This window comes from Osmerus eperlanus, chromosome 15, assembly GCF_963692335.1.
Source record: "Osmerus eperlanus chromosome 15, fOsmEpe2.1, whole genome shotgun sequence".
Taxonomy (NCBI): domain Eukaryota; kingdom Metazoa; phylum Chordata; class Actinopteri; order Osmeriformes; family Osmeridae; genus Osmerus; species Osmerus eperlanus.
The window spans coordinates 10,876,212-10,900,424 of record NC_085032.1 but is presented as its reverse complement, the minus strand read 5'-3'; the positions used below and the strand labels follow the sequence as shown (position 1 = coordinate 10,900,424).

The window sequence follows — 24,213 nt, the reverse complement described above, 5'->3', positions numbered from 1 at the left end:
CCCTTCCCACACCTTACCGCATTTGAATAACACCCTATTTCCTTGGTTCATCTCTCTGTTTCACTCTTCCCCACACACATTCTTTCCCTCCCTCCTTCCTTTCGTCTTGTCTATAAAGTGCTCTCTTTAGCCAGGGGAAGTGTTTGAATTAATGGAGCCTGTTGCCCCATAGGCCCATATAAATTCACTGTGGAGTCTGGGTCAGAGCTGGGGAGAGCAGAGAGCAATGGGGGAGAAAAGCAATTACATGTGTATTGTGTTGTTTCCCTCCCCTGCTCCCCCACCCACACCCCACCACCTATAACAGCAGCCTGCCTGTGGCTTCCTCTTCACTGCTCTTCTCCTCTCTGCCTCCATGAACACATACACACACACACACACACACACACACACACACACACACACACACACATGCCCACATGCTCTCTCTCTCTCTCTCTCTCTCTCTCTCTCTCTCTCTCTCTCTCTCTCTCTCTCTCTCTCTCCCTCCCTCCCTCCCTCCCTCCCTCCCTCCCTCCCTGTTCAATTGCCCAGGCTAGATCATTAGAGCCAACACAATCCACTACAAGTTCACACATTCGATTCAAGGACTCCTCACAGTCTGTGAGGAGAATAGACAGCAAAAAGGAAGTAGAAAGTGCCCTCTGTGTTGCTAGTGGATGTGTAGTGAGAGTTGCCGTTGGTCTTCCAAGTAGTCTCTTTTATGTGTTCCAAAATATGTGTTTGTGGGTGTGTGTAGGCCTGCCTGCAAGTGTGGAAACACATCTTATGCTTGCAGGCATTCATGCCATCTGTTCTTATACACTGTGTGTGAGCGTGTGTGTCTGTGTGTGTGTATGCATACATTTGTGTGGGTGTCCATGTGTGTGTGTCCATGTATGTGTGTCTCTATATGTCCATGTGTGTCTATGTGTGTATGTGTCTGTGTGTCTACTGTCTATGTGTAAACTTGTGGGTGTGTGTGTGTGTGTTTGTGTCATTCCCAGGCCCGGTGACCCCCCAGCCCCTGACCTGTGACCCAGACCAGTTCCAGTGTCTCTACTCCTTCTACTGCATCCCCCTGAGCTGGAGGTGTGACGGCCAGGCCGACTGTGCTGACCAATCAGATGAGGAACAGTGTCCCAGCCTGACCCCGGGCACCGTTCCCCCCCAGGACCGCTGCCCCCGAGACCAGTACCAGTGCTCAGACTCCAGCTGCCTGCCCTCCATACTTCGCTGTGACGGGGTCCCTGACTGCCCCAATGGAGAGGACGAATATAGCTGCCGTAAGTGTGTGTTGTCTGTGCCTGTATGTGTGCTTGTGTGTAGTGAGTCTCACACACAGCTCGAGAACACCCAAGCAGGGATGTGTGAACGAAGCTTCAAATCCAGCCAGAGCGATCACTCAAGTTTCCTTCTGTTAAATAATATATTGATTGTGATTTATGGTCGGAACACTCTCTTTGTCTCCCTCTTTAGCTCTCTCTCTGTCTCCCTGTCTCTCTGTCTCTCTGTCTCTCTCTGTACTAAACCCATCAGTTCCTCAACTCTCCATGTCATTCTCTGTCCTCTGCTGTGCCTCCCCCCAGCTCTGCTGCAGTGTGAGGTGGGGGAGCTGGTGTGTGAGAGCCCCCCCAGGTGTTTCCCCCAGCTCCAACGCTGCGACCAAACTGTCGACTGTCTCACCTTCCATGCCGATGAGTCCAGCTGCCATGGTAACGTCTGAATGTTGTTGGTGCCTTTTGCACCTGTCTCTCTCTGGCGCCAGTCAATGTGTTTTGTTGGGCTTGAAATTAATGCTGGATTTCTGAGGTGGGTGAGCTGGCTCTGGGTGGGGGATGTTTGGATGGATTCTGGCAAGAACACTGGGCTTTGGGGATGAATCGTGGGGTTTATAAACTGTCCTCCTGCCTTCAAACCCATCTGTGTGTTGCCCAAAGGTGCTTTTTCTGTATTGAAGGCCCACTTCATAGGTCACTCCAGGCAGTGCCAGAACTTCTCTGAACTGGGCTTCTGATGTAATTCAGAATCCCAGTTGGCCCATCAGGGCAGAGTCCAGAATTTCTTCTGCATGATCATTAAATAGAGAAAATGGTCGAATATGGTCAATAAGACATGACGAGTGGCTATTGTAAGACACAGATATCTGGCGGTACAGTGTTGAGAACAAGGAGGATATAGGATATACAGTAGGATGTTGGAAACATGGAGTTATCTTTTTAGTATGTCTCTGCTACCCTCACATTGTTTAACAGGATGATGTTGAACTCTGCTCTTGGTCTTTTGACAGAATGTCAACCAAATTACTGTTTGGATCACGGCTTGTGCCGTGTGGAGAATCATGGGCCGGTTTGCATGTGAGTAGGAGTACAAACAACACCCAGATGCAGCACACACATACAGATACATACTTTCACACTCTTTCTCTACCTCTGTTTCCCTCCCTCACTGTCTCCCTCTTTCACACAAACACACACACAAACACACACGCAAACAGACACAAACAAAGATAGATGCTAGTTCTTTTCTTTCCTTGCTCCCTTCTCCTTTTCTCTCACTTTTGGCTGCCTTAAAACATGGAAATCCCATCAGTCTTGTTTCATTCCCTGGAAAAGACACGCTCCACAGACCGTAGGGGAGTCTAAGCTTATCCCCCAACTATGAAAGGCCGTATAGGCCATAATTCATACTTGAACTCACATACACGCCATGACCTCACATATATACCATTATACTCTCACATATATACCATTATACTCTCACATATATACCATTATACTCTCACATATATACCATTATACTCTCACATATATACCATTATACTCTTGCACATAAACTACTTGGTCTCATATACAACACCATAACCTCACATATATACCATTATACTCTCACATATGTACCATTATACTCTCACATATATACCATTATACTCTCACATATATACCATTATACTCTTGCACATAAACTACTTGGTCTCACATATACACCATTATACTCTCACATATATACCATTATACTCTCACATATACACCATTATACTCTTGCACTTAAACTGGCATACTCTCTTACACACACAAAAATACCCTCTTATATGCACCATCATACTAAAGTATGACAATATATGTAAGAGACAAATAGTATGTGTGAAACAGAATGTTAGTATATGTACGAGAATAACAGGATGTGTAAGAGAGAATACTTGTCTATGTAAGAGAGAATACTTGTCTATGTGAGAGAGAATACTTGTCTATGTGAGAGAGAATACTTGTCTATGTGAGAGAGAATACTTGTCTATGTGAGAGAGAATACTTGTCTATATGAGAGAGAATACTTGTCTATGTGAGAGAGTTTGATTGAAACGGAAGGCAGTTTGATTGAAAAGGAAGTAGTACTGAATTCTCAGTTCCTGATTGGCTTACACATGAAGAAGGATTTGGGGTAGATGTAGCTAACGCCCACCTTCCCTATCAAGACGAGACTGAGTGACATCAAGTATTCTCCCTCACATAGACAAGTATACTCTCTCACATAGACAAGTATTCTCCCTCACATAGACAAGTATTCTCTCTCACATAGACAAGTATTCTCTCTCACATAGACAAGTATTCTCTCTTACACATCCTGTTATTCTCTTACATATAGTAACATTCTGTTTCACACATACTATTTGTCTCTTACATATATTGTCATACTTTAGTATGATGGTGCATATAAGACGGTATTTTTGTGTGTGTAAGAGTGTATGCCAGTTTATGTGCAAGAGTATAATGGTATATACGTGAGAGCATAATGGTATATATGTGAGAGTATAATGGTATATATGTGAGGTCATGGCGTGTATGTGAGATCAAGTATGAATTAAGGCCTATACGGCCTCTCATACCCAATAGCTTTCATACACACAGAAACACACTCATATACACGCACACACACACACACATTTTCCCCCAAGGGGACTTTTCATAGATGTTCCTGGTCAAAATGTGAACATTCCCCCCCCCCCCCCCCCCCCCCCCCTAGAGGTCTAGTTTGCGGGAGTGGTCGGCAAAAGACCAGAACATTAGACTAATCCTGTGAATTTGGTGGGACTGTGACTGAACCTCCACGGTCCTCCTCTCTGTTCCTCCTCTCTGGTTCTCCTAAACCCACAATGGCCTGAGAGACCAGAGCTGGGAGAGACTGGAGCATATTCAGAAGTTGCTCCTGGCTCAGATTTTCGTCCGCAGACCTGATGATCCTCAGATACTTGAGCTGATACATAATCAATATTCTATACATCACTGATATGTCTGTTGCAGATGACATCTGGAAATATCAAATCTATTCAGAATCTATTCAGGTCTTATCAAACTATCTAAATGGTTGATTTTGTTGATTTCATAATGGTTTGTCAGTCACCCTCAGTTTTCGTGTGTTTTTCTGCTTGAGACAGGGGTTACAGCAGCTCTGGGGCATGTAGATGGGCAGGGGGTTTATGTGAGTGGGGGCATCTGGACTCCAAAGTCACTTGACTGACAGAGCTATGCTATCCTCTGTCCTTTCCCACAATGCCGTGAGAATGTCACATTTAAATGCAAATTGTTTCCCTCCAGGAATGTTGGGCTGAATCCGTCTTTAACATTGTGCATTGCTCTAATGTGCCAAGCTATGGGGGGGGGGGGGGGGGGGGGGTGATATTGGCATAGAGAAGTCTGATCTCTCTTCTCCTCTCCTCTCTTGTTCTTTCTCCTTTATCCTATTGTCTCTATCTCCCTTTTGCTCTTTCTTTCTCTGTTTCTTTTCAACCATCAAATGTTGTCCCTCCCTGTGTCTTTTTGTGACCAATACACCCCCCATTCGTGATCATCTACTTCCCCCTCCCCCCCACCTCTCCATCCCCCTGCAACCACCACCACCACCACGCACTGCCTGTCTAAACTCAACAGTGGCTTCACACTATCATTGGCATACTAGTCCCAATCCACCTGGTGGGCTGGAACCTAAACCAAGGACAGTCCACCATCAGCCATCTCAGCTGGCTCACACACACACATACACATAGACACACGCCTACATGTACAGTACACACACAAATACACACACTGGCCACACAACCTTTCCAGTTAGCCCACTGTACCCTAATGAAGATAAAACAGCCCTAATGTAAGCAGCGTGTTCTGCATTCGACCATCTCATACATGGCTCTTTCCCCACATTCTAGCCATGATATTGAACAGATGTGGACTTGGATGAGAATACGTTTGAGAAACTGTTATTTTCCCAGGGGCAGTACTACAACCATTTGTCAGAGATCACAATTTATACAGTACTTTTCTTGCTGTGCTTTATGTCCGTGTAAGATTGAAAGATGAAACTAGTAGCTTTCAATATGAGTACTTTTATGTTTTTAGTTGGTAGAGTGGGTGTCCCCCCTTTGTCCTGTGTGGTTGGATTCCATGCCGCCATCTGTGTTCTCTGTCAGGGCCGAAATGTCCCAATCTGTCATCATTTTACTGTTCCTTGTGTCCGTCACCAAAGTCTCAGTATGAATAGATGCCATGCTACAGTAGAGTGGTCGACGCTGGCCTCTCAATGCCAGTGTCAGTCTGTGACGTGAGGATCTATGACTGCAGATGCTCCCCTGGTTGGACGGGCATCCGGTGCCATGTGAAAAAGAAGCCTTCTCCCTCCATCTTACCCCCTGAACCTGGCTCAAAACTAGGTAAACAAATCTTGCTCTCTAACACAAGCTCTGAAACTAGACTTTTATACCATAAGAGTTGTGATTTGTAAATGATTCATTAAATTCATTTAGAATTCATTTAGAATTCAAAGAAAATTATTTACTTTAATTTAATTACTGAAATGTACAGGCGTCAATGAGTTTACATTAAGACAGACTGTCGGTCAAAGTGATGGATTTGTTTACAGGATGTGTTTACAGTCTGTACCCATGTGTTGCGTGTTCTGTTCAGAGACCATGTACGCAGGAATAGCTGTTGGACTGGTCCTTCTGATAGCGGGAATCACAGTCTCTGTTGTGTTTCTGTTCTTGAAGAAGCAATCTTTGATGTAAGTTCAGTGGTTTAAGATGTTATACTGATGATGAAGATGACAATGACTATGAGGAGGAAGAGAAGGAGGTGACATTGATGATCATGAAAAGGAGGAGGATGATTGTGAGGAGGAGGAGGAAGATAAGGATGAAGAAGAGGATGAGGATGTTGTGCAGAAGAGCAGGAGGAAGTTAGGGATGATAATGTGCTAATGTGCTGACTCCACAGTAAGCATGATCTCATGGACTATGGCGTGATGGATAACGCGGCCTTTAACTGGAGGTCAGAGGTCAGTACGGAGCCCCTATCAATCACTTTAGTATGTTCTGTATTTAATTTTGAATGTGTAGTTGGGATTAGTCAACCATATAAATCACATTACTCCACCTCTCTGTATTGATAGGTCAGCTAACCACATCTGACATAGCTAAAGGTCCTAGTGGTTAAACAATGTCCTCCACGATTGTCCTTTTAGAAGGGGAACATCGATTTTTGTATGTGTTAGGAGAGAGAGAGGGGGGGGGGTAAAAGACAACATGAGAGAGAGAGATGGAGAGAGATGCCTGGAGCATTAGATCCAAGCTCTCCAGTCTCTCCGCTACCATTGAGAAGCAGCCCAGCAGGAGTGTAAACTGCATAAACATCACCAAGACAGATGTCATAATTTTAGTACTAATGTATTTTACGTGTGTGTAATGAGAGAGAGAGAGAGAGAGAGAGAGAGAGTCTTAAATACATTTAGACTTTCAACTGCAATCACTTCCCCTTGAAAGGACATTGAGAACGCCTTTTCAGAGATGGAGACATAAAAATTGTCCAGTCGTCATAATTATCATCTTTTTGCTGTCTAAGGAGATATTTTTAGGACAAACCATGTTAGAGGTGTGATCCAGAGCAGAGAGAATGTCAAAGTAAATGAGAGAGACCTTTCCTCTTGCAGTAAGCATGAGAAACCCACAATATAGACACACATTGTTTGTTTTGTGTTTCACATCCACTTTTTTATCCATGCTTTCTTCCTCATCTTCTCATCTTGTTTTTTTTAAATGTTGCTCTGTCACCCTGTCTCCAGCCCCCCTCCCTGGAGGTGAGGCCCAGGGCCTCCCCTGCTTCTAACCCACGGATGGGTGAGGGTCCTGGGCTGCCCATCAGCGTCTACCCCTGGAGGAGGAATGTGGAGGTGAGGGTTCCAACACACACAGTCCCTGACAGGCCACTGAAAATTACCATAATTGTCTGTATGTATAAAATGTGTTTGTGTCTGTGTGTTTGTGTGTGTTTGCATGCGTGCGTGTACTCCAGGGTCCAGGGGACAGAGATGCCAGACTGTCCTTCCCAAACCCACTGTACCAGTACCCCTCAGCTGGGGCAGCTAACAACAGCTCAGAGGCATAACCACACATCACAACATCAAATAACAACAGCCATAATACTCATGTTACTATCACCATCACAGCCCAGGATGGACAACAGCCTTGGTGAAATATTCAGAAATGTATTTGTGAAGCTATCTGGCAACCAATGTTATGAATCCTCTCAGCACCTTTTCGGTCCATGTTTTCTGCGTAAAGTTGAGCTGTTTTGAGGTTCGGATTTGTGTACTTCCAGCATGTCTCAACATATGTTTCTAATAGTGAGGATCTGGATCATCGTAAAACTTTAATTCAGGCAATGTATCAGCCTGTGTTCCAACATGATTTGGCATTTTAAATTTACATTCAGTGGCGTTGAGTAGGGTTGTTCAGTAATAAAATGATACAGAGCGATCCAAACCTGTGACTGTATAACGGTATTGAGGCAGTTATGAGTACTGGTACTTTCCGGCTTTCTGCAGAATGTAAACTGACTCAAAAAAAATGTTGAGCTGTGCTCTTTACAAGGTGTTACAAGGTGAATGTCTCCTGAATGAATAAAATAATTTGATAATTTGACACAGGTCCTTTTCACTTAAAAATGCTACATGTTGCATATGCACCTCTCCCCCCCCCACACACACACACACCTCCTCCTTCCCTTCTCTTCATTTAATCTCCCCACACTACTCACGTGACAGTCAGCTGACTGAGAATGTGCATCCAACTGCCTTTTCCCCCATGCTTCCCCCACTCCCCACCCCCCACCACCACCACCTTTCTCTCTCTTCTCCTATTGTTCCTGGGAGCTTGGACTCAGTCTCTGGAACCATCGTTATTCTCTCTACTGAATGGGAGAGGAGAGCTCCTGGAAGCATTTAGCCAGACCAGCGCAGCTCCCATCATTGGGCTTTTGTTGACGCACTTCTGTAAAGCAACACCAGTCAGCTGTTTTCACCCAGCCTGTTGTTATTCCAATTATGCTAGCTATCCCTGGAGCCGAGGCAAAGGTCAGTGTTTTGTTGACACCCAGTGCACACTCTCCAAAAGCCTCATGTAATGTAACGATTCCTGACCCTCAAAGTTGGCAAACGAGCCAAAACAATATTTTTTCAAAAACCTTGGCCTTCACTTTGCTTACTGTTGTAATGTATCTTCCTAAATGAGGCGTAACAGTGGCAGGTGCCGCATGAGAGGAAAGGGCTAACTGTTACGGCCTTTAGTGTGTTCCTGGGTTTCTGCCCATCCTCCACTTCAGCCCTGCTGTCTCTCAGTCCAGGCCAACTCTTCATTTTGTCCCTTACACCCGGGAACCACAGTCTCAGGTCTGCCGAGTCAAGGTGAAAGATAACTTTCTCTCCAACAGTTTAGAATGAGTCCTCAACTCTCTCTGTCTTGATTGTGTGTGTGTGTGTGTGGGGGGGGGGGTAATAATTTCTTCAAAGAAATGTATATTGCTGAATGTGAAAGGCAATAGCCAATTATCTAATCCACTTCAGCAAACCCTAAACATTGAGTTGGTTTCTCTGCTTCAATGCGCTCCCCCTTATTGACCCCCTTTGCTTGATTAACTTTTTTTATTCAAGTCAATATCTCTTGAAGCATTCCTTAATTAACGCGATTTTGAGGTTTATCGTTTCGCTGTTTTCCCTATGAAACACAAAAACGAGGCCTGGCAGATTGATTGATTGCAGAGAAGCGGTGTTTAAAGGGCACCAGTTTATTTTACTGTGGAAAAAGTGTTTCAGTTAGATTGCTCATGTGAGATCAATCAAATTAGATCAATGGGAATGATGCTTGGGAAGTTCGGTCGGTATTTCAGCCCATGAAAATAAGATCATAATAACAGGCTTTCGTCATTTTAGCCGTTAATTATTAATTACTATAAATCCTGAGGGGTTATTTTTGACTATGTGTGATGTGAAATTCCAAAAGTTCTCCAATTTAGCTGAGAAAAACTCAACCGAGTCAGTCAAAGATGTGTATTGTATCTTTGTGGGGTGCACCACATTGAGTCTTTCCCAAGCAAACTGCAAGCCACTTAAGTTTCCATATCCCCTCAATAGTACATCTCGAAACTTGGCGAACATCTGCTGTTGTGGGACGGAAAAGCTCCCGGTGGCCAGGCGACGGAGAAGTGGAAAGAAAAGGACAGAGCTGACCTTGTTCTCTCTTTGTGGCTCACCGTCATTAAAGTGTTTTAGCCGGGCTGTGACAGACACTCAGTCCCAACCTTCTCCTTTCATTCCAGTGCCAGGGCCCATAAGCACTGTGGAGAGACTCAGTGCTGAGAGACTCACCTGGCAGGACCTGCCCTGAACGAGCTTCGGGAATGAACACCATCTGCACAGTGGAAAGCTAAGGGACTCTTCTGTACATGATGTTGCTCTAAAACTCTTTACTCTATATTTATATTTATATTTATATTTTAGTCATTTAGCAGACGCTCTTATCCAGAGCGACTTACAGTAAGTACAGGGACATTCCCCCGAGGCAAGTAGGGTGAAGTGCCTTGCCCAAGGACACAACGTCAGTTGGCATGACGGGAATCGTACTGGCAACCTTCGAATTACTAGCCCGATTCCCTCACCGCTTGGCCACCTGACTCCCTACAAGAGTGCTGTAGTTGCCATGTACGCCGGGTGAGAAGCCCTGGCTATCCTGAGGTGCCTGCTAGGTGTGAACGGATTTGTGTGTGATTCTCATTCCTTTTTCAACGATTTTTTAAGTTGTCTCCGCCTGACATTACACCTCAAGCAGAACTTAATCGAATGAGTCAATAAGCTGCATTACATAGAATGAGGAGAGAAAGAGACATAGGAAAAAAGAGAGATAAATAGGAGAGAGAGAGAGAAAGAGAGCGAGAGAGAGTCAAAGATAAGTGCTACACAAAAGAAGCAAGAGAGAGAGTAAAAATAAGAACATGGACAAAGATGGAGATGGGGGGGGGTTGTGTCTGACCTTCCCTGTATGGGCTCTGGCTCCCTCCAGTCTGTGATCCTGTTTCACACTGGTGAAACATGATGATCAGAGCTGGAGACTAGACCCACCGCCTCTTCACCACCATGCAATGATTTCACTCCTTGAAAAGAAAAGTGATTTACGCCAAAACAACAGAAAAATGAGAGAGGGAGAGAGAGAGACAGAGAGAGAGAGAGAGAGAAAGAGAGAGACAGAGAGAGAGAGAGAGAGAGAGAGAGAGAGAGAGAGAGAGAGAGAGAGAGAGAGAGAGAGAGAGTTTTGTCAGCAGTAGAGAGTTGTAAAGCTCTTTTGGAGGCAGGCGTCTTGGCTCTGACTCTGCCCTGGCCGGCCACTTTGAAGGAGGCTGAATCCCATTCCACCCAGGCCCCTGAGTGAAGTCACTACGGCTACAACACTCCAATCAGCTTTATGGCCTTGATGGCCACCGCACAAGTGCCCAACTACATTATGGGCAAATAAAACATTAGCAAACTTTGGAATGATTTTGTCCTTCTGACTTTAAGTCTTTGTAAGTCCCTCAGTGTAATAATTTGCGTGTAAGTTGTAAACTGTCTACACACAGTACAATGTAGGTATTGTGCCATTGTACATTAGCATAAATGTAAGTACATGATATGTGCATACAGTAAGCGAATGCCAATGTTGTGTATCTAGAATGATACATGGATTTGGTCCAGTATCCAGCAGTTCAGATGTCAATGTTCCTGTGAAAAACATCTACTGCTTGGCCCCCAACTTTGAGACAAATGGATAAATAAAGGGATGTGGAAGTCTCCAGTCTAACCTTGTCAGCAGATAATAATTGTCATATCACCACAACATAAACCCAAGCAATTTCTCAACATCTCTGTTTGAAAATTTTTACAAGGAAGTGAAAGAATTTCAAAATCATGATAATCCCCCCCCAACCTCCAACAACCTCCTCTACAGTCTGCTGTTTTTGAGGTTTGAAACAGCTTGAACTTGAGATCAAAGATTACTGCATGTTGTTAATAAGATTTCCAAGGTCGTCAAAAGTAATAGTAGCCAACAGCAACATTCAGAAGCAGACAAATCCAGAACTGCCAATCCAGTGCATAGCAATGTATTCAAGCTGGGAATATGTGGTGAAACTCAAGCGGAAACATTAGCAACCACCAATCCTCACATCCACAATGAGCTGTTGTCAGGCAACATACTAGGACATTAATGTACCTGTGTGAGTTTCTGGCTTTTTTCCTTCCCCAGTATTGGCCTGCTGCATAAACAGCCCGGTCCCCATCTCTTAATCCACAGTGAAACTCATCCACAACTCCCCTCATCCAGCCAACCTCTGCTGTCACAGACACTTAGCTGGTGCTGGTACAGTATCGCCCACTGTATTCACTTGACGCAGCCCTCTGTCCTCTCCAGATAGGCGACAAATCCAGTTAGCAGTGCTGCACTGGGGTTGTTGGCTGACTCCCCTCCCAAATGTATGCAATCATTTTTCTCTATATAGTATAATGTGGGACTCAATGAAGGTGGGCTTTGGAAGGTGGACAGTGGATTGGCAAAGCTGTGACTTGTTGACATCCTGATTAACTGGCACTGGTAGGCTAGCTGCCTACTTAGATTATAAACTATAAACTAGTCTTCCAGTTTAATCAATCATTTCCAAAACTCATATTATCAACAAATGCTGCTTGCATGATTTCATGCCTGTCTGCCAACATTTACCTACAAAAGGAGGTCTTTATGAAATGAAAATAATTGTATTTCCATGAAGCTTTTCCATAACTATGGTAAGGTCATGTTGGCCTCTTTGTTCCCATGGTGAGGGTGTCTTAATTTGAAAATGTATGTGGTCCAACTGGTTCTCCCTGGGCAGGATCACAGCCAACCACAGGGGCAGAGGGAGAATGGAGAGAGTTCTAAGGCGTGGACGGCAGCCATTTCAGACCAAAAGACTGGTCCACATGTGCTGCCTGGCAAAGCAAGTGAGGAGCTTTCCCAGCCGGTTGCCAAACACGGTCTCGAGGAATGGCTGTCATGTTCGTGAATAGGTGAAATCAAAGAAAGCAGTCTAACACAGCCTTGTTTTGCTAAAACCAAATTCTCTTCATAATGATAATCATTACATCATATTTATTTAATCATATTATGCAAATTTAGGCTGCAGTAGTTTCATTTCTTCTTTCATTTAATCAGCGTGATAGTAATAATCTATTTAAACGTTTCTTGAATGACCGATCCAGAAAAAATCTACGCCCACCTGTTACATATTCACTTTACAGAAAGCTATTGCCGAAAGAGGGCGCTCATACCAGCGCTGCAACCATCCAGGTGGTGCGCAAGCAAGATACCTATAGGTCAAGTTGGCTACTTTGTCCAGGTATGATACATGGACTAACTCAATTGTAATTTGCCGAACTTTCCATTTTTACTTTGAGTGTGTTTCAGTACGGTCTTGGAATAACATCCTATACCTTTCCCGCTCCAATCATTTATACGCTGGTTTAGGCTACTGTAGCCTGGCTACAATTGCCTAAATTGTCAACCATATCTAAAAGCTGTAATTAAAATAACCTTTTGCAGGGTTTGCATTTTTATGTTGTCATAATACTTCTTTGGCTGCAATTATGTATTCAACAGAATATAATTTGTCATATGATTGCAACACGCCATCAATTTCCCTAAACTGCCTTTCTAGTCCCATGTATAGGCTAGAGTTCAGCAGAGGACAATAGCGAGGCTGTAGCCTTTGAAGACAAGTACCCATTCCACAAAGCGAGCATAACTCAATGTGGGAAAATATTGAAGTTTTTAAGCTCAAAGCCATGGAATGGCCACAGAAGGCCGTGCGCAGGGAGCGAGAGCTCAACCAGCAACAGAGGAAGAGAGGGAAACTTAGTGTTCTGGCCATTTGGCCTATATCGTTTGCACATATCAATGTTGTCGGATGCCCCTACCGTTGTGCAAAAGTATAGGGCTAACCTTAAATTTAACATTGATATGTGCAAACGCATTAAAGTCCTGGAAGGTAAATGAAACAGGCAGGATACAATAGGACACCGTCCAGAGTAGGCAGCCCTGTGTCCGGTTGAGAGATCCATGGAGGAGGTCCAGGCAGAGCTTATGGGATACATCTCTACCCTAAGTGATCTAAAGTAATTATACCAACATGGAAAGCAAGGATTTTACTATTTTGCCCTGTCACGTTTGTGATGAGATGACTTAATGATGCACATCATAGGCTATAGTATTAGTCTTAGGTTGTATTCCTGCCCTGTACCAATGTGTGGACCGACACCAAGGAAAACATGTAGGATACCCGTTAGTGTAACTGTACAAAATACATGCAGATGAACGGATACGCTCCTGTACACCTAATTGTGGTAGGTAGTTTACAGTAAACTGGGTGTGTGATGAAGGGGTGGCACTCACTGTAAGAAACTGAACACTATTGGTGAATTGGTGATTGAGGGGGGAGAGGGGACAGTGCACCCTGCTCTTTCGAGAGCGCAGCCCACATTGCGCCTCCTTCTCCTTCTCGGGTAGGACCGTCGGAATGAGATCTGTGTAGGTTACGCCGCGGAGCTTAGATGACCTCAATATTTTGAACTGTGTTGCTTTTTTGGATTGTGAACTGGGACCTGTTTGGACGAGCGTGTGCGCGCACTCTCGCATACCCCGCACAAGCAAGCACGCACACAAACACAAACAAACAACACCGAACGTCCGCTGTTCCTGTTAAAGCGAGCAGAACAGACAGGTCTCGCTGTGGAAACACTGGCTCCTGGAGAGGCACAGTTACGGAGTCAACGTGAAAACAATTTGTGTATGAAAAACAAATATCCATATAAAGGGGACATAACCAATACCTGTGGACCTCGGATATGGCGGGTGTGAAGACATTCGACCTTATTGTTGGAGTTGTTTTAGTTTTACACTGTCTTGGAAATGCGCTTCAAACGACTCGAGGGGAGATAACAACAAGCGGTAAGACCCGAAATTTTGATGGTTCCAAGACCTACATAAATTATCCAATTATTAAAAAACATAGGCTAGTGAACAAATAAAGCGTGTCTTGTTATGTGGGCTTATTTTTTACGTTCATTATTATCTCTTGTACATCCTAAAGTAGGCACGACAGTTAGAACACAACTCCGATTCGTAACAGAAAACCAAAATAGTCTACTCTTTGTGTGATGTCACAGGCTCACGGTCGAAACAGCCATTTCACCTGTCGCGTAAAGTAAAAGGATAATTTTGTTTTCATCATGTTTGGGATTAAACGCGTAACATTCTTTGATTAATTGTATTGATGGACCACATCAGGTGCATCCAAAAGCATGCGCTAACTACCAGATAATTCTACAGTGAAATGGAGGCCAATGTATTTACAATATTTGCAATGACATTTGGAAGTAGGGGCAAGGTTCATATTGGATAGGAGTATTCGAACATGTGTGTGCGGGCGCTCCCATGCATGCATCCTTTCGTGTTTTTGTGAGCAGGTGCGCGCGCATTAAATTGGAGAGATGGAAAGCGTTCTCGGGTCGGCAACTGGATGCTATTGTCTTCCTCTTTTATTCCAGCAATGTATAGGTTGCCCCAGAACAGTTCGTTGAAACATTCTTAGTAAATATATAGTGTTGCAAACAGGTTATATTCGAAGTTGTTTAAGTCATTATGTACAGTACACATCCATGTCGAGATTTTGTTTTCTTTTATAAATCAGGCTCACGCCCATTGTCAAAGGTTATCCATTAATCATGGATATGTTCCTAAGATAAATTGAGACCGTTGCACACGGTGGTATTCTGTCAATTTACCACACCTGGATGATACGAAAATCCTTCATCTTGAGTTACAGTAAATATTATGAATGAGAATGAACAAGATTGAATCTGGCCAAACAGTGCCTGGGGAGCCTTAGCACCAAGGTCTCTCTCAATGCAATCTGCAGGACTCTGGTCTTATTTGATGCCAGATCAGCCCCAATGGAGAAGGAGGGAGGGAGATAAGAAGCAGGTAGGGGAGAGTTGCTTTCATCTAAGAGTGTTGACCCAGAACATCCTGTGCCAGTCTGGGAGTGTCCAGTCTTGAAATTCAACACTCAGAAAACATAGCAATGAATAACCACCGTTTTAGAAGGAAAGAGGGAGAAATAGAGAGGGTAGGGGGCGTGGGAGAGGGGGGAGGGACTGGGGATAGGGGGTGGGTGAAGAGGGAGAAGTATGTTTGTTCACATGCTGATGATGTGTCAGCCCTGTTCACAGGGACTGTCGCCAGGGACTCCATTCTACCCTCCCTGGGTTCCAGTGAGTGGTTCCATGTTTTCTCAGGGTTCTAGACTTGCTCCAGACTGGTTCTGTGACACCTGGAGGACATCATGCCAACATGGGTTGTGTCCTCATAGTCCTGGTCTTGTTTCGAGGAGGATTGGTGGGGGAAATGTAATCTCATATGGCAGTGTAAGTGTTAGACGGGGCCAAGGTGTTTGGAGTGTTTGGAGTATGTATAGTACTGTATTTGATTAGAGGGAATAAACAGCCAGTTCGGCAGAGAGGGAGGAAAGAAAGAGAGAAAAATAATTAGGCACGCCCACAGACACACACACTCACGCATGTTGTTATCTTTACTGCGCTATTGACAGGTACTTTGTCTCTCTTTATGGACCTAATCCATCTCCCTTGGCAAGCAGTGGATCAGCCAGTGACGGTGCTGTGAGAGGATAATAAAGAGCTCATGTTACAGGACAGATCCTGGTTCTGCTGCTTCACCTGCCCGTCCTTCACCACACTGTTCAGGTTAGGAAGACTGGCATGATCATGCTGCTCCAACCAGTGTCCTACAGTAGGATTACATATGAAAGTGACACAATTCCAACCATCACTATTCTGTTTTGAAGTTCTCAGACCTCCATGTATGTGAGAGTTAGCTCCAAGACTATCTGGAGGTCCCTGTCCTTGTCGGTGGATGTGATGAACTCAGAGTTCCACATAGAGAGGATGACCCCCCCCCCTCCCTGGAGCCGTATGTGGGACAATATTTTTAGATTCCATCTTCTAGGTGAAGTGCTTTCCTCGTCATGGGTTACGACATGCACTATTTTGGGGGCTGGGTGAAGAGGAGGAGTGCGTCCTCTCGTTTGGCTCCCATGGGGGTGGTGGTCTTACCAGCCCATAGGAGTGAGGATCTCCAGTCTGCTGGCACCTCTGGGATTGGTTGGTCTGGTGAAGCACTCGCTTGCACAAAGACTGTCACTGGCTCTCCCATTGACTGGGATCCACAGCCGTAAAGGATTTGGAGATGGGCAGAGATGAGATTGTCTCACTACCTACAGCCTGATGTGTGTGTTTGTGCGTTTGAGTATGTGTGCGTGACATTGCATAACTGTACAGTATGCAGATGTGTATGGTGGGCATACACGGCCATACACACACCACACACACATGCCTGTCCTCGTAGTTATCAGTTAGACTGGCTGTTGTGTCCATCTGGGCAGTCTTAGAGAACATCCGGTGATCTAACGCTCCCAATCTACCCCTACCCCATTCTCTGTGACCATCTACGGCTGACGTCAGCAGCAAGCTCGGTTCATTTTTCACTCCGATTGTGCCTCCAAGCAAGAGACAGGCGACGTCACAACGCTCTCTCCTTCTCCTTGCTGGCCCTGTGGAGCGGTGAGGTCTGGTTTCAAACTGCTGTGTTCGGGGCTGCTAATGTGCTAGGATCGTGGTTTTCTGTGGAATGTCACTGAGTCATGGACAGCTATGTCTGTGTTGGAGACTGTACCATGGTGTGCAGTGACTGAGGCTGTGTTATTCTGGGCTGAGCAGCACTGGGCTGGATGGGTTCTGTGGTAGACAGAGGGTTAACATGGACAGGTGCTGATAGCCTGGCGATGGTCGTGTGGGCCAGTTCTCCATCTATCAAAATGGCAGGAGCCGCCTCGATACTGGACTGTATGCAGACGCACACAGATGCACACGCTGCACATGCACGCTGTACACAAACACACACACACACACAATCACACAATCACACCAACTCACCAAGACCAAGATACAGTTCACGTATGTATGCACCCGGACACAAACTGTATGCTCAATGCGCGGCTTGTTAGACTCAACCTTCAAAGGGTTTGCCCTTCATGACTAAGATAGTCTGCTTTCTCTCGGTCCCGGTTTGGTTCTCCTTCATGACTAGGCAGGTTATCATCAGAGGACTGTTTCACAAAGAGACCTGTCTGTTCTCCACAGAGGGGAAGAGGTTCAGCTGAGTTTAGGGAGGGGAGAGGAGGGGCTTACGGTCAGTGTGTGAGCCTTCTTGGAATCCACTCCCCCCTCCTTCTGACACTGCACATTCTAGAATGCACAGAAGGAGCCGGCCTCTTTATTGGCTGTCTGAATGACCTGCTGAAAGAAGCTGCCATGAATGGATGACGGGGGCTGGATGATGGTCTGTGGAGGGGGGCGAGGGGGCATCCCATGCAGGGATGAGAGGTGGGGGTAGTTGGGGGTGGGGGGGCACACGGCAGCCACCAAGCTCTCACGTTAGTCACACCCTGGAACTTGTCATCCTATGTCCACCCCTTCACTCTGAGGAGGACCCACAACTGTGTGTGTGTGTGTGTGTGTGTGTGTGTGTGTGTGTGTGTGTGTGTGTGCGGAAAGGGTATGAGTAGGGGGGGTGCATTGGGCAGGGGGCACGGACAGAGTAGAGGGTTCAATAGCCTCAGAGACAAAGACACGAGGCCGCTAGTTAATGAAAGCCAGCACAGTTAAGCTGCTCTTTATCCACCCCGCTATTGTCTTTCACATGAGCCTGAAGACCTTTCTCCTCCACCTGCAGCTTTTGATTCAGCAGGGTCACTGAGCTTCTACCAGCCTCTGCTTTAGGAGGAGGGAAGGGGCTTTCTCTTCTAGGGTTGTGTTTATTAGATTAAAATCACTTAAGAACTTAAGTGATTATTAGGGTCTGTCAAAGGAGCACACACTGGAGATTGGAGATGGCTTTTTTTCTTGAGGGACTTACATGTGAAGGAGCTTAACTGATTGCAGGGTTTTCTATGTGAGAGGGAGGGAGGGAGGCAGTGCAGTGTTATCTATGAGAGAGGGAGGGAGGGAGAGAGAAAGGGAAAGGTATTTTCATTCTCCATGCATTCACAGAACTCCTCAGCTCTGCCAGGTGGGGAAGAGCTGATTTGATAAGCATGTGAACAGTGTCCGTACCCAGGTTGCTGTATTATCTGGAGTCCGGCTGTCTGTCAGCTGGACAGACAGCTGGGCAGCAGTGAGTAGGAGAGTCCAAAAAGAGAAAAAGAGAAATTGTGTTTTTGAGTTGGAGCATTTTCAGCTTCCTTTTCGCCTGCAGGGGAGAGTGTGTGATGATCAAACAGTAGATTGGGTATTTGGAGAAAATGTTCCATCCCTGGCTGCCCTCACAACCAGGGAATAGACTCTGGACTATCACAAGGTGTCATCCACTACACCCACACCGTTCAGGGATTTCATATGTTTTGTATGAGACGCCAGAGGTTGATGTCGTTTGGTGTGTGTGTGAGACAACAGTTGGTGATGAAGACTGTCTGGGAGTCTGTCCAGGCGGGGGGCCAAGGAATCTTTCTGGCAAGCTGGAGAAAAGTTAACCCCTGACACACACACACACACACACACCCACCCCCCCCCCACCCCCCCCCCCCCCCCCACACACACACACACACACACACACCCTGCCTTCAACAGGCTTGACACCCACAGCCAGGTGGGCGGAAGGAACCTTTGTCCCAGAACAGGCTGTGTCACTCAGTGGGGCTGACAACATGTTGCTACACGTCCATCTGCAAGCATGTGTATGTTTGTGTCTGTATTAAAGAAGACAGAGAGACAAAAAGAGAGAGAAGTGATTAAAGTTAAGGGAAAATAAAAAAGAGAGAGAGAAAGGTAGAGATGAGGAGAATAGTATTTATTTAGTTATGGTTTGTATTCATGTTTGATCTTCTGTGTCTTATGTAGTTTCCTGTACTAATGAACAGGATCTACACAGCCCCAAACTCAACCCAGATTTTACGATATGCATATTATGCTTTCAAACCCACCAATCCAACATTCCTTTCAACCTCTATTTATTTTCACTCTCATTGTGACATTGGATGCAGGCTGCCAGTAAAAATACAGCTATGTTTCAGAGGCTTTGTTTCCAGAAGCTTCATAAGATGTCCACAGTCTCACATTCATGTGGCGTTGTCATCACTGATGGAATCATGACATCTTCTCGTTTACAGCAGCTTACAAACGGGCCTTCTGTCTGCTGTCATCTCTTTACTGTGTCACAGTAAAACTGTGTTTTAAACCTGCAAACAAGTTCAAGCAAGCACTGAAGCTGATTCATGGCTTCTCTACATATTCACTCTCTACATGTCTAGCTCTCATTCTCCCCTTCCGTCTCCAACAGCCCAGTCTTGGTTCTCTGGGACATAAGGAGTGTGTCCTGGTCCATATGTCTCTCTCGTTCGCTCCACTCCAAACTCCTCCTGACATGTAGCTTCCAGACCCTGCAGCGACGAAACACTGACAGCTCAACTCAGCCTCATGGGACTTTGTTTGTTTCCAAATGTTGCGGGCATCGACCACATGCACATCTCGGGTTAGAATAGAGGGATTCATTCAAGGTTTTGATAAAAAAAAAAATCTAAGACAATCTCTTGGGTTGGTGAGTCTTGGTACACTATTGTTGTTAGTCATGACTAGCCATAGAGAGATACACCCCAACAATTGTGAGTCATCCAGAACTGGGGACAATGAGTACTAACTGACAGGAAAATGACCATGGATTGTGAAAGAGAGAGCAGTATGGAGGAACTGAGATCTGACTGACAGACTGGCTGACTGGTTCTGGGTCAGCTCTCAGACACCTGCTGTCTTTCAGCTGTCATGTCCCAATGGAGACTAAGTCTGGAGAGTGGGGAGCTCCTCCCACTGTGGTTACACAGGAAGAGGGATTTCCTCGAATACTAACTTTGAGTTTAGACTGTACCTGTAAAGACAAAAGAATGGAAATCTCTAAGACTTCAGAGACCATCAGCTATTCCTCCTTACCCAGTGATTATTTTGTAAGGATATCTGAGGTCGTTATGCTTACCTGGCGGAACATTCTTTATATCTCAGTGAGGGCTGAATATCTAACGGGGTAGCACAACTGTGATGGGAATCAACAAGGGTTTCTGGTGAAGTGTGTCTGGTTGCTTTCAACTTTAAGTATTCAGGCGTCTCTGTGTCTTGCTGGGAGCGATTTTGGAGCTGAACTCACATAGGCTGCCAACAACAAAGTAGAATGGTAGCCGTGTGTCTGTGTGAGGACGTATTGTAGCCGTTGGCAGTTCTACTCAGGTAACCGGAGACTTGCAGAGGCTGTTTTAATTCAGTGGAATGCCCTGCAACCAGCCTGCAAATTAATTGTATTTCACAGAGAGACGTACAGCTGGACAATAACAGTAGCCCCCATCTTCCTTCCTAGCATTTCACACACAGTGATTCAGACCCACAGCTTTTTTTGTTTGATGAGCAAAATTAGATTTGACATGCTAGTTGAACTCAGCGATTTGGGAGAGGTTGTATAAGAATTTGCCATTGTAATTTTGGAATTGGTCAGTGTGTGATGTGTTTTATGTCATTGGACCTGACTGTGTGGTGGTTAGAAACGATGACAGGAATCTTCAAAGGCTGCTTTATGGTTAAAAAATGACCTGTTAACATTTACATTACCTGACAGAATTTGAATATGAACTACAGATTTTATTTTTCTTCCTGGCAGACACCTGGGTGACCAGTCTAGTCTCTAGTCTCGTACTCAGTGCGACTCAACACCTGAGAACCAGAGCACTTAATGTCTCAACTTGTGTGTTCATCCTCCTAAAGAGTTTGGTCCCATCGAGTAATTTTCCTCGGGCTGTGGATGGTTGCTGCTGCTCAGGGTATTCCAGGGGTCTAACTACAAGCTGGCTGGCTACCATAGACACTTTTATATTTGTCTTTGCTCTGGTAAACATGGGTTTATTTTGGTACTTTGGGTGGGTCTCTATTTGAAGTTTATGTGACAGGAAGGTTCTCAGGTGGGGCTCCAAACACTAATTTCTTCACAATAATGTAATTGACTCTCATTAACCAGCTTTTGTGCAAGTTACCCCAGATGACAGTAATTGGATGCAGAGTGAATTAATGATGGCAGTTTAATTAGAGTAGTTTGTTTGTTCCACCGTGTCCCGCTAATGGCTGGATCCTCGTCCCAAAGAAGGTTTGTGGTGGGTGGTAGACATGACGTCACACACACCCTGTCCCCCCACAAATATCACTGGGGCTCGGTGGCGAGGGAAGCATAAAAGTTCCCCTGTCTCCCTGGAGGGACGGGGACGGTCTGTGCTGTCTCTTAACAGGCTGGTGGAGCTGTCGAGCCCTGGGGGTCATGAGTGTCTGGCTAAGGTGATGGGTGCTAGGTATTGATTAAGTGTCTGGCTCCCCAACCCCCCCCCCCCCCCCCCCCCGCCACACACACACTCCCACTACCGGGGTTCGCTCACTGCCAACTCAACACTCCTGCCACACATTCAAGAATGCCCTAAATAAAGACTAGCAGCCATTTCATCAGGTTCTCATCTTTGTTTTGTGTCGTGATCCTGAGTTTGAAGTGCAGCTTATGTTGTGGAGCAGGCAGACATCACTCTACAGGGCTGTCTGGAGCTGTGATGGATGAGCTGCGTGTCAAACTTATTGACTCTGGCTCAGAAATCGAACAAGCTGTGATGAGAATAAACAAAACTGAATTATTTGACATTATTTTCTAAGCTAAGTGAAGTTTTGTGACTATTAAAACATATTCTTTTGTGGGGGGGGGGGGGGATATTGACACTAGGTTCCCTGTGCAGGGTTTTTTCACATACCAGATGTGGGGCCGCATGTAGGGTGGAAGTTATTTTTCTTGAAGCAGTTTTCTATGTGACTTGGTGGAACAGCATGAATCTGAGATTGTAGAGGAACATCAAGACATGCTGAGGAAGAATACAGTTTTATTGTTGGCAGATTATTGCTGCTAATGATCAACATTCACAAACTGAATAGATGAATCCACATGGCTTGTTAAAAGGTTGGGCCCCCACGGTGGCATTAACTGAGTGTGTGTGCAGGTCTGTGAGTGTTTGTGTGTGTGTGTGTGTGTATGTGTGTGTGATCTTATTATACACTTCACAGCTGCCAGGTATTGATGGTGCATGAGAGATAAACAGAAGACATTACATTTACATGTAGTCATTTAGCAGACGCTCTTATCCAGAGCGACTTACAGTAAGTACAGGGACATTCTCCCCGAGGCAAGTAGGGTGAAGTGCCTTGCCCAAGGACACAACGTTTTTGACACAGCCGGAATCGAACCAGCGACCTTCTGATTACTAGCCCAATTCTCTTACCGCTCAGCCACCTGACTCCCCCTCACCTGACATGGGTGGGTTATTTTTGCATGATCTTTAGAAAGAGAGTGAGATGGATATAAGGAGAGATGGGAAGATGAGAGGAAGAATACAAATGGTTAAATAGTGATATGAGGTAAAGAGGACCTTCCTAAGGTTCCTCTTAAGAGGATAAGATGTATGTGACATCGCTGATATAATCATGTAGGCATGAATGAGAAAGGTATACAAGAGAACCTCAGATATAACCTATTTTTCCCTCTGTCACTGGAGAAAATTCTGACAAAAATCTAATCCAGTTACATAGAAAATGAACATGAACTTCATCACCTCTGATCGTCTCGTCTTCTTCTCCATTGTCCCCACAGTCTGTGATCCACACCCCGGGTGTTAGTGGTGGTTCCAGTCCTCGGTTCCATTCCTTGGCTCTCTATGTGAATGTGATTAGGAGTTCTGCATTTCGTTTCCCCGGTTTCCTGAGTTAACGTTCCTGTGTCACATGTGATTAGAGGGAGAGGCCTAATGATCGGCCACTCCTGCTGTTCTCTGTAGGGGAGAGGGGATGTGTTTTTAATGAGCTGGAGGCTGGAGGAGTTTGGAGGACTTGATCACTCCACAGCTGAGGACACAGGCTGGAGGACTGGACTCTCTTTCTTTATGCTTTCTCTCTCTCTCTCTCTCTCTCTCTCTCTCTCTCTCTCTCTCTCTCTCTCTCTCTCTCTCTCTCTCTCTCTCTCTCTCTCCCATTCTCTCTGTCTCTGTCTCTCTCTCTTTCTCTTTCTCTGTCTCTCTGTGTGTTCAAATTGAAGAACCACGGAAATTAATACATGCTGAGGAATCATTAGACTTCTGGTTCTTCTTTGTAGTCACATTGCTAATTGCATTTACTAAAGATCTCTACAACAAGTCAAAAATACTGTCTCCCCTCCTTAGTGCTGTGTCTCTCTCTCTAGGGGAACTTTCATTATCAGCCCAGAGGTGGTTGAGCAGGTACTTTGGGGTGTCTCATCACTAATCCCTTTCATTGCCAATCCATGCACCTTGTCACGACTGACTATTTTTTATAGTATCGTACCGAGGTGATAAACCAGATGCAGCGTGGGTATTTTGGCCCCCTCCTACTGTAGCTCCAGCCATGGTGTGTGTAGGTGAGACACCTGAGCTGGCCCAGTCAGTTTTTATGGGATATTATTCACTGTGTTCGGCAAAGTGCTGCGCGTGACTCTGCAAGCATTTCGGAGATTTCCAAGCAGTAAAGAATAGGCCGCTCTTGTCCTCCTCCTTCTTCTTTCCCTGGCTGGTTAGATGTGTGGGCCAAAAGGAGACGGCTGATATAACACGAAGCGAGAGCTCGATACCCGAGCATGTCACTGCCTTGAACTCTGACCCTGAGCTTGGGTTGTAAAATGCCCCCCCTCCCAGCTTTCTGACACCGCAG

At 45.4% G+C, this 24,213-nt stretch overlaps 2 protein-coding genes across 2 annotated transcripts in view; both read left to right on the top strand.

Annotated features, from left to right (window-relative positions):
- malrd1 (MAM and LDL receptor class A domain containing 1) overlaps window positions 1-7,932 on the top strand; it is a 31,661-nt gene extending 23,729 nt beyond the window's left edge. Inside the window, exons 26-33 of the mRNA XM_062480150.1 lie at window positions 987-1,265; window positions 1,569-1,694; window positions 2,270-2,336; window positions 5,592-5,680; window positions 5,934-6,030; window positions 6,243-6,303; window positions 7,087-7,194; window positions 7,317-7,932. Of these exons, the coding sequence (XP_062336134.1) occupies window positions 987-1,265; window positions 1,569-1,694; window positions 2,270-2,336; window positions 5,592-5,680; window positions 5,934-6,030; window positions 6,243-6,303; window positions 7,087-7,194; window positions 7,317-7,409 (920 nt within the window). The 3' untranslated portion in view covers window positions 7,410-7,932. The remainder of the gene's footprint in view (window positions 1-986; window positions 1,266-1,568; window positions 1,695-2,269; window positions 2,337-5,591; window positions 5,681-5,933; window positions 6,031-6,242; window positions 6,304-7,086; window positions 7,195-7,316) is intronic.
- A 5,884-nt stretch (window positions 7,933-13,816) lies between these two features.
- The window catches only part of plxdc2b (plexin domain containing 2b), a 57,923-nt gene continuing 47,526 nt past the window's right edge, over window positions 13,817-24,213 (top strand). The window contains 1 exon segment of the mRNA XM_062479526.1: window positions 13,817-14,308. Coding sequence (XP_062335510.1) covers window positions 14,206-14,308 — 103 coding nt within the window. The 5' untranslated portion in view covers window positions 13,817-14,205.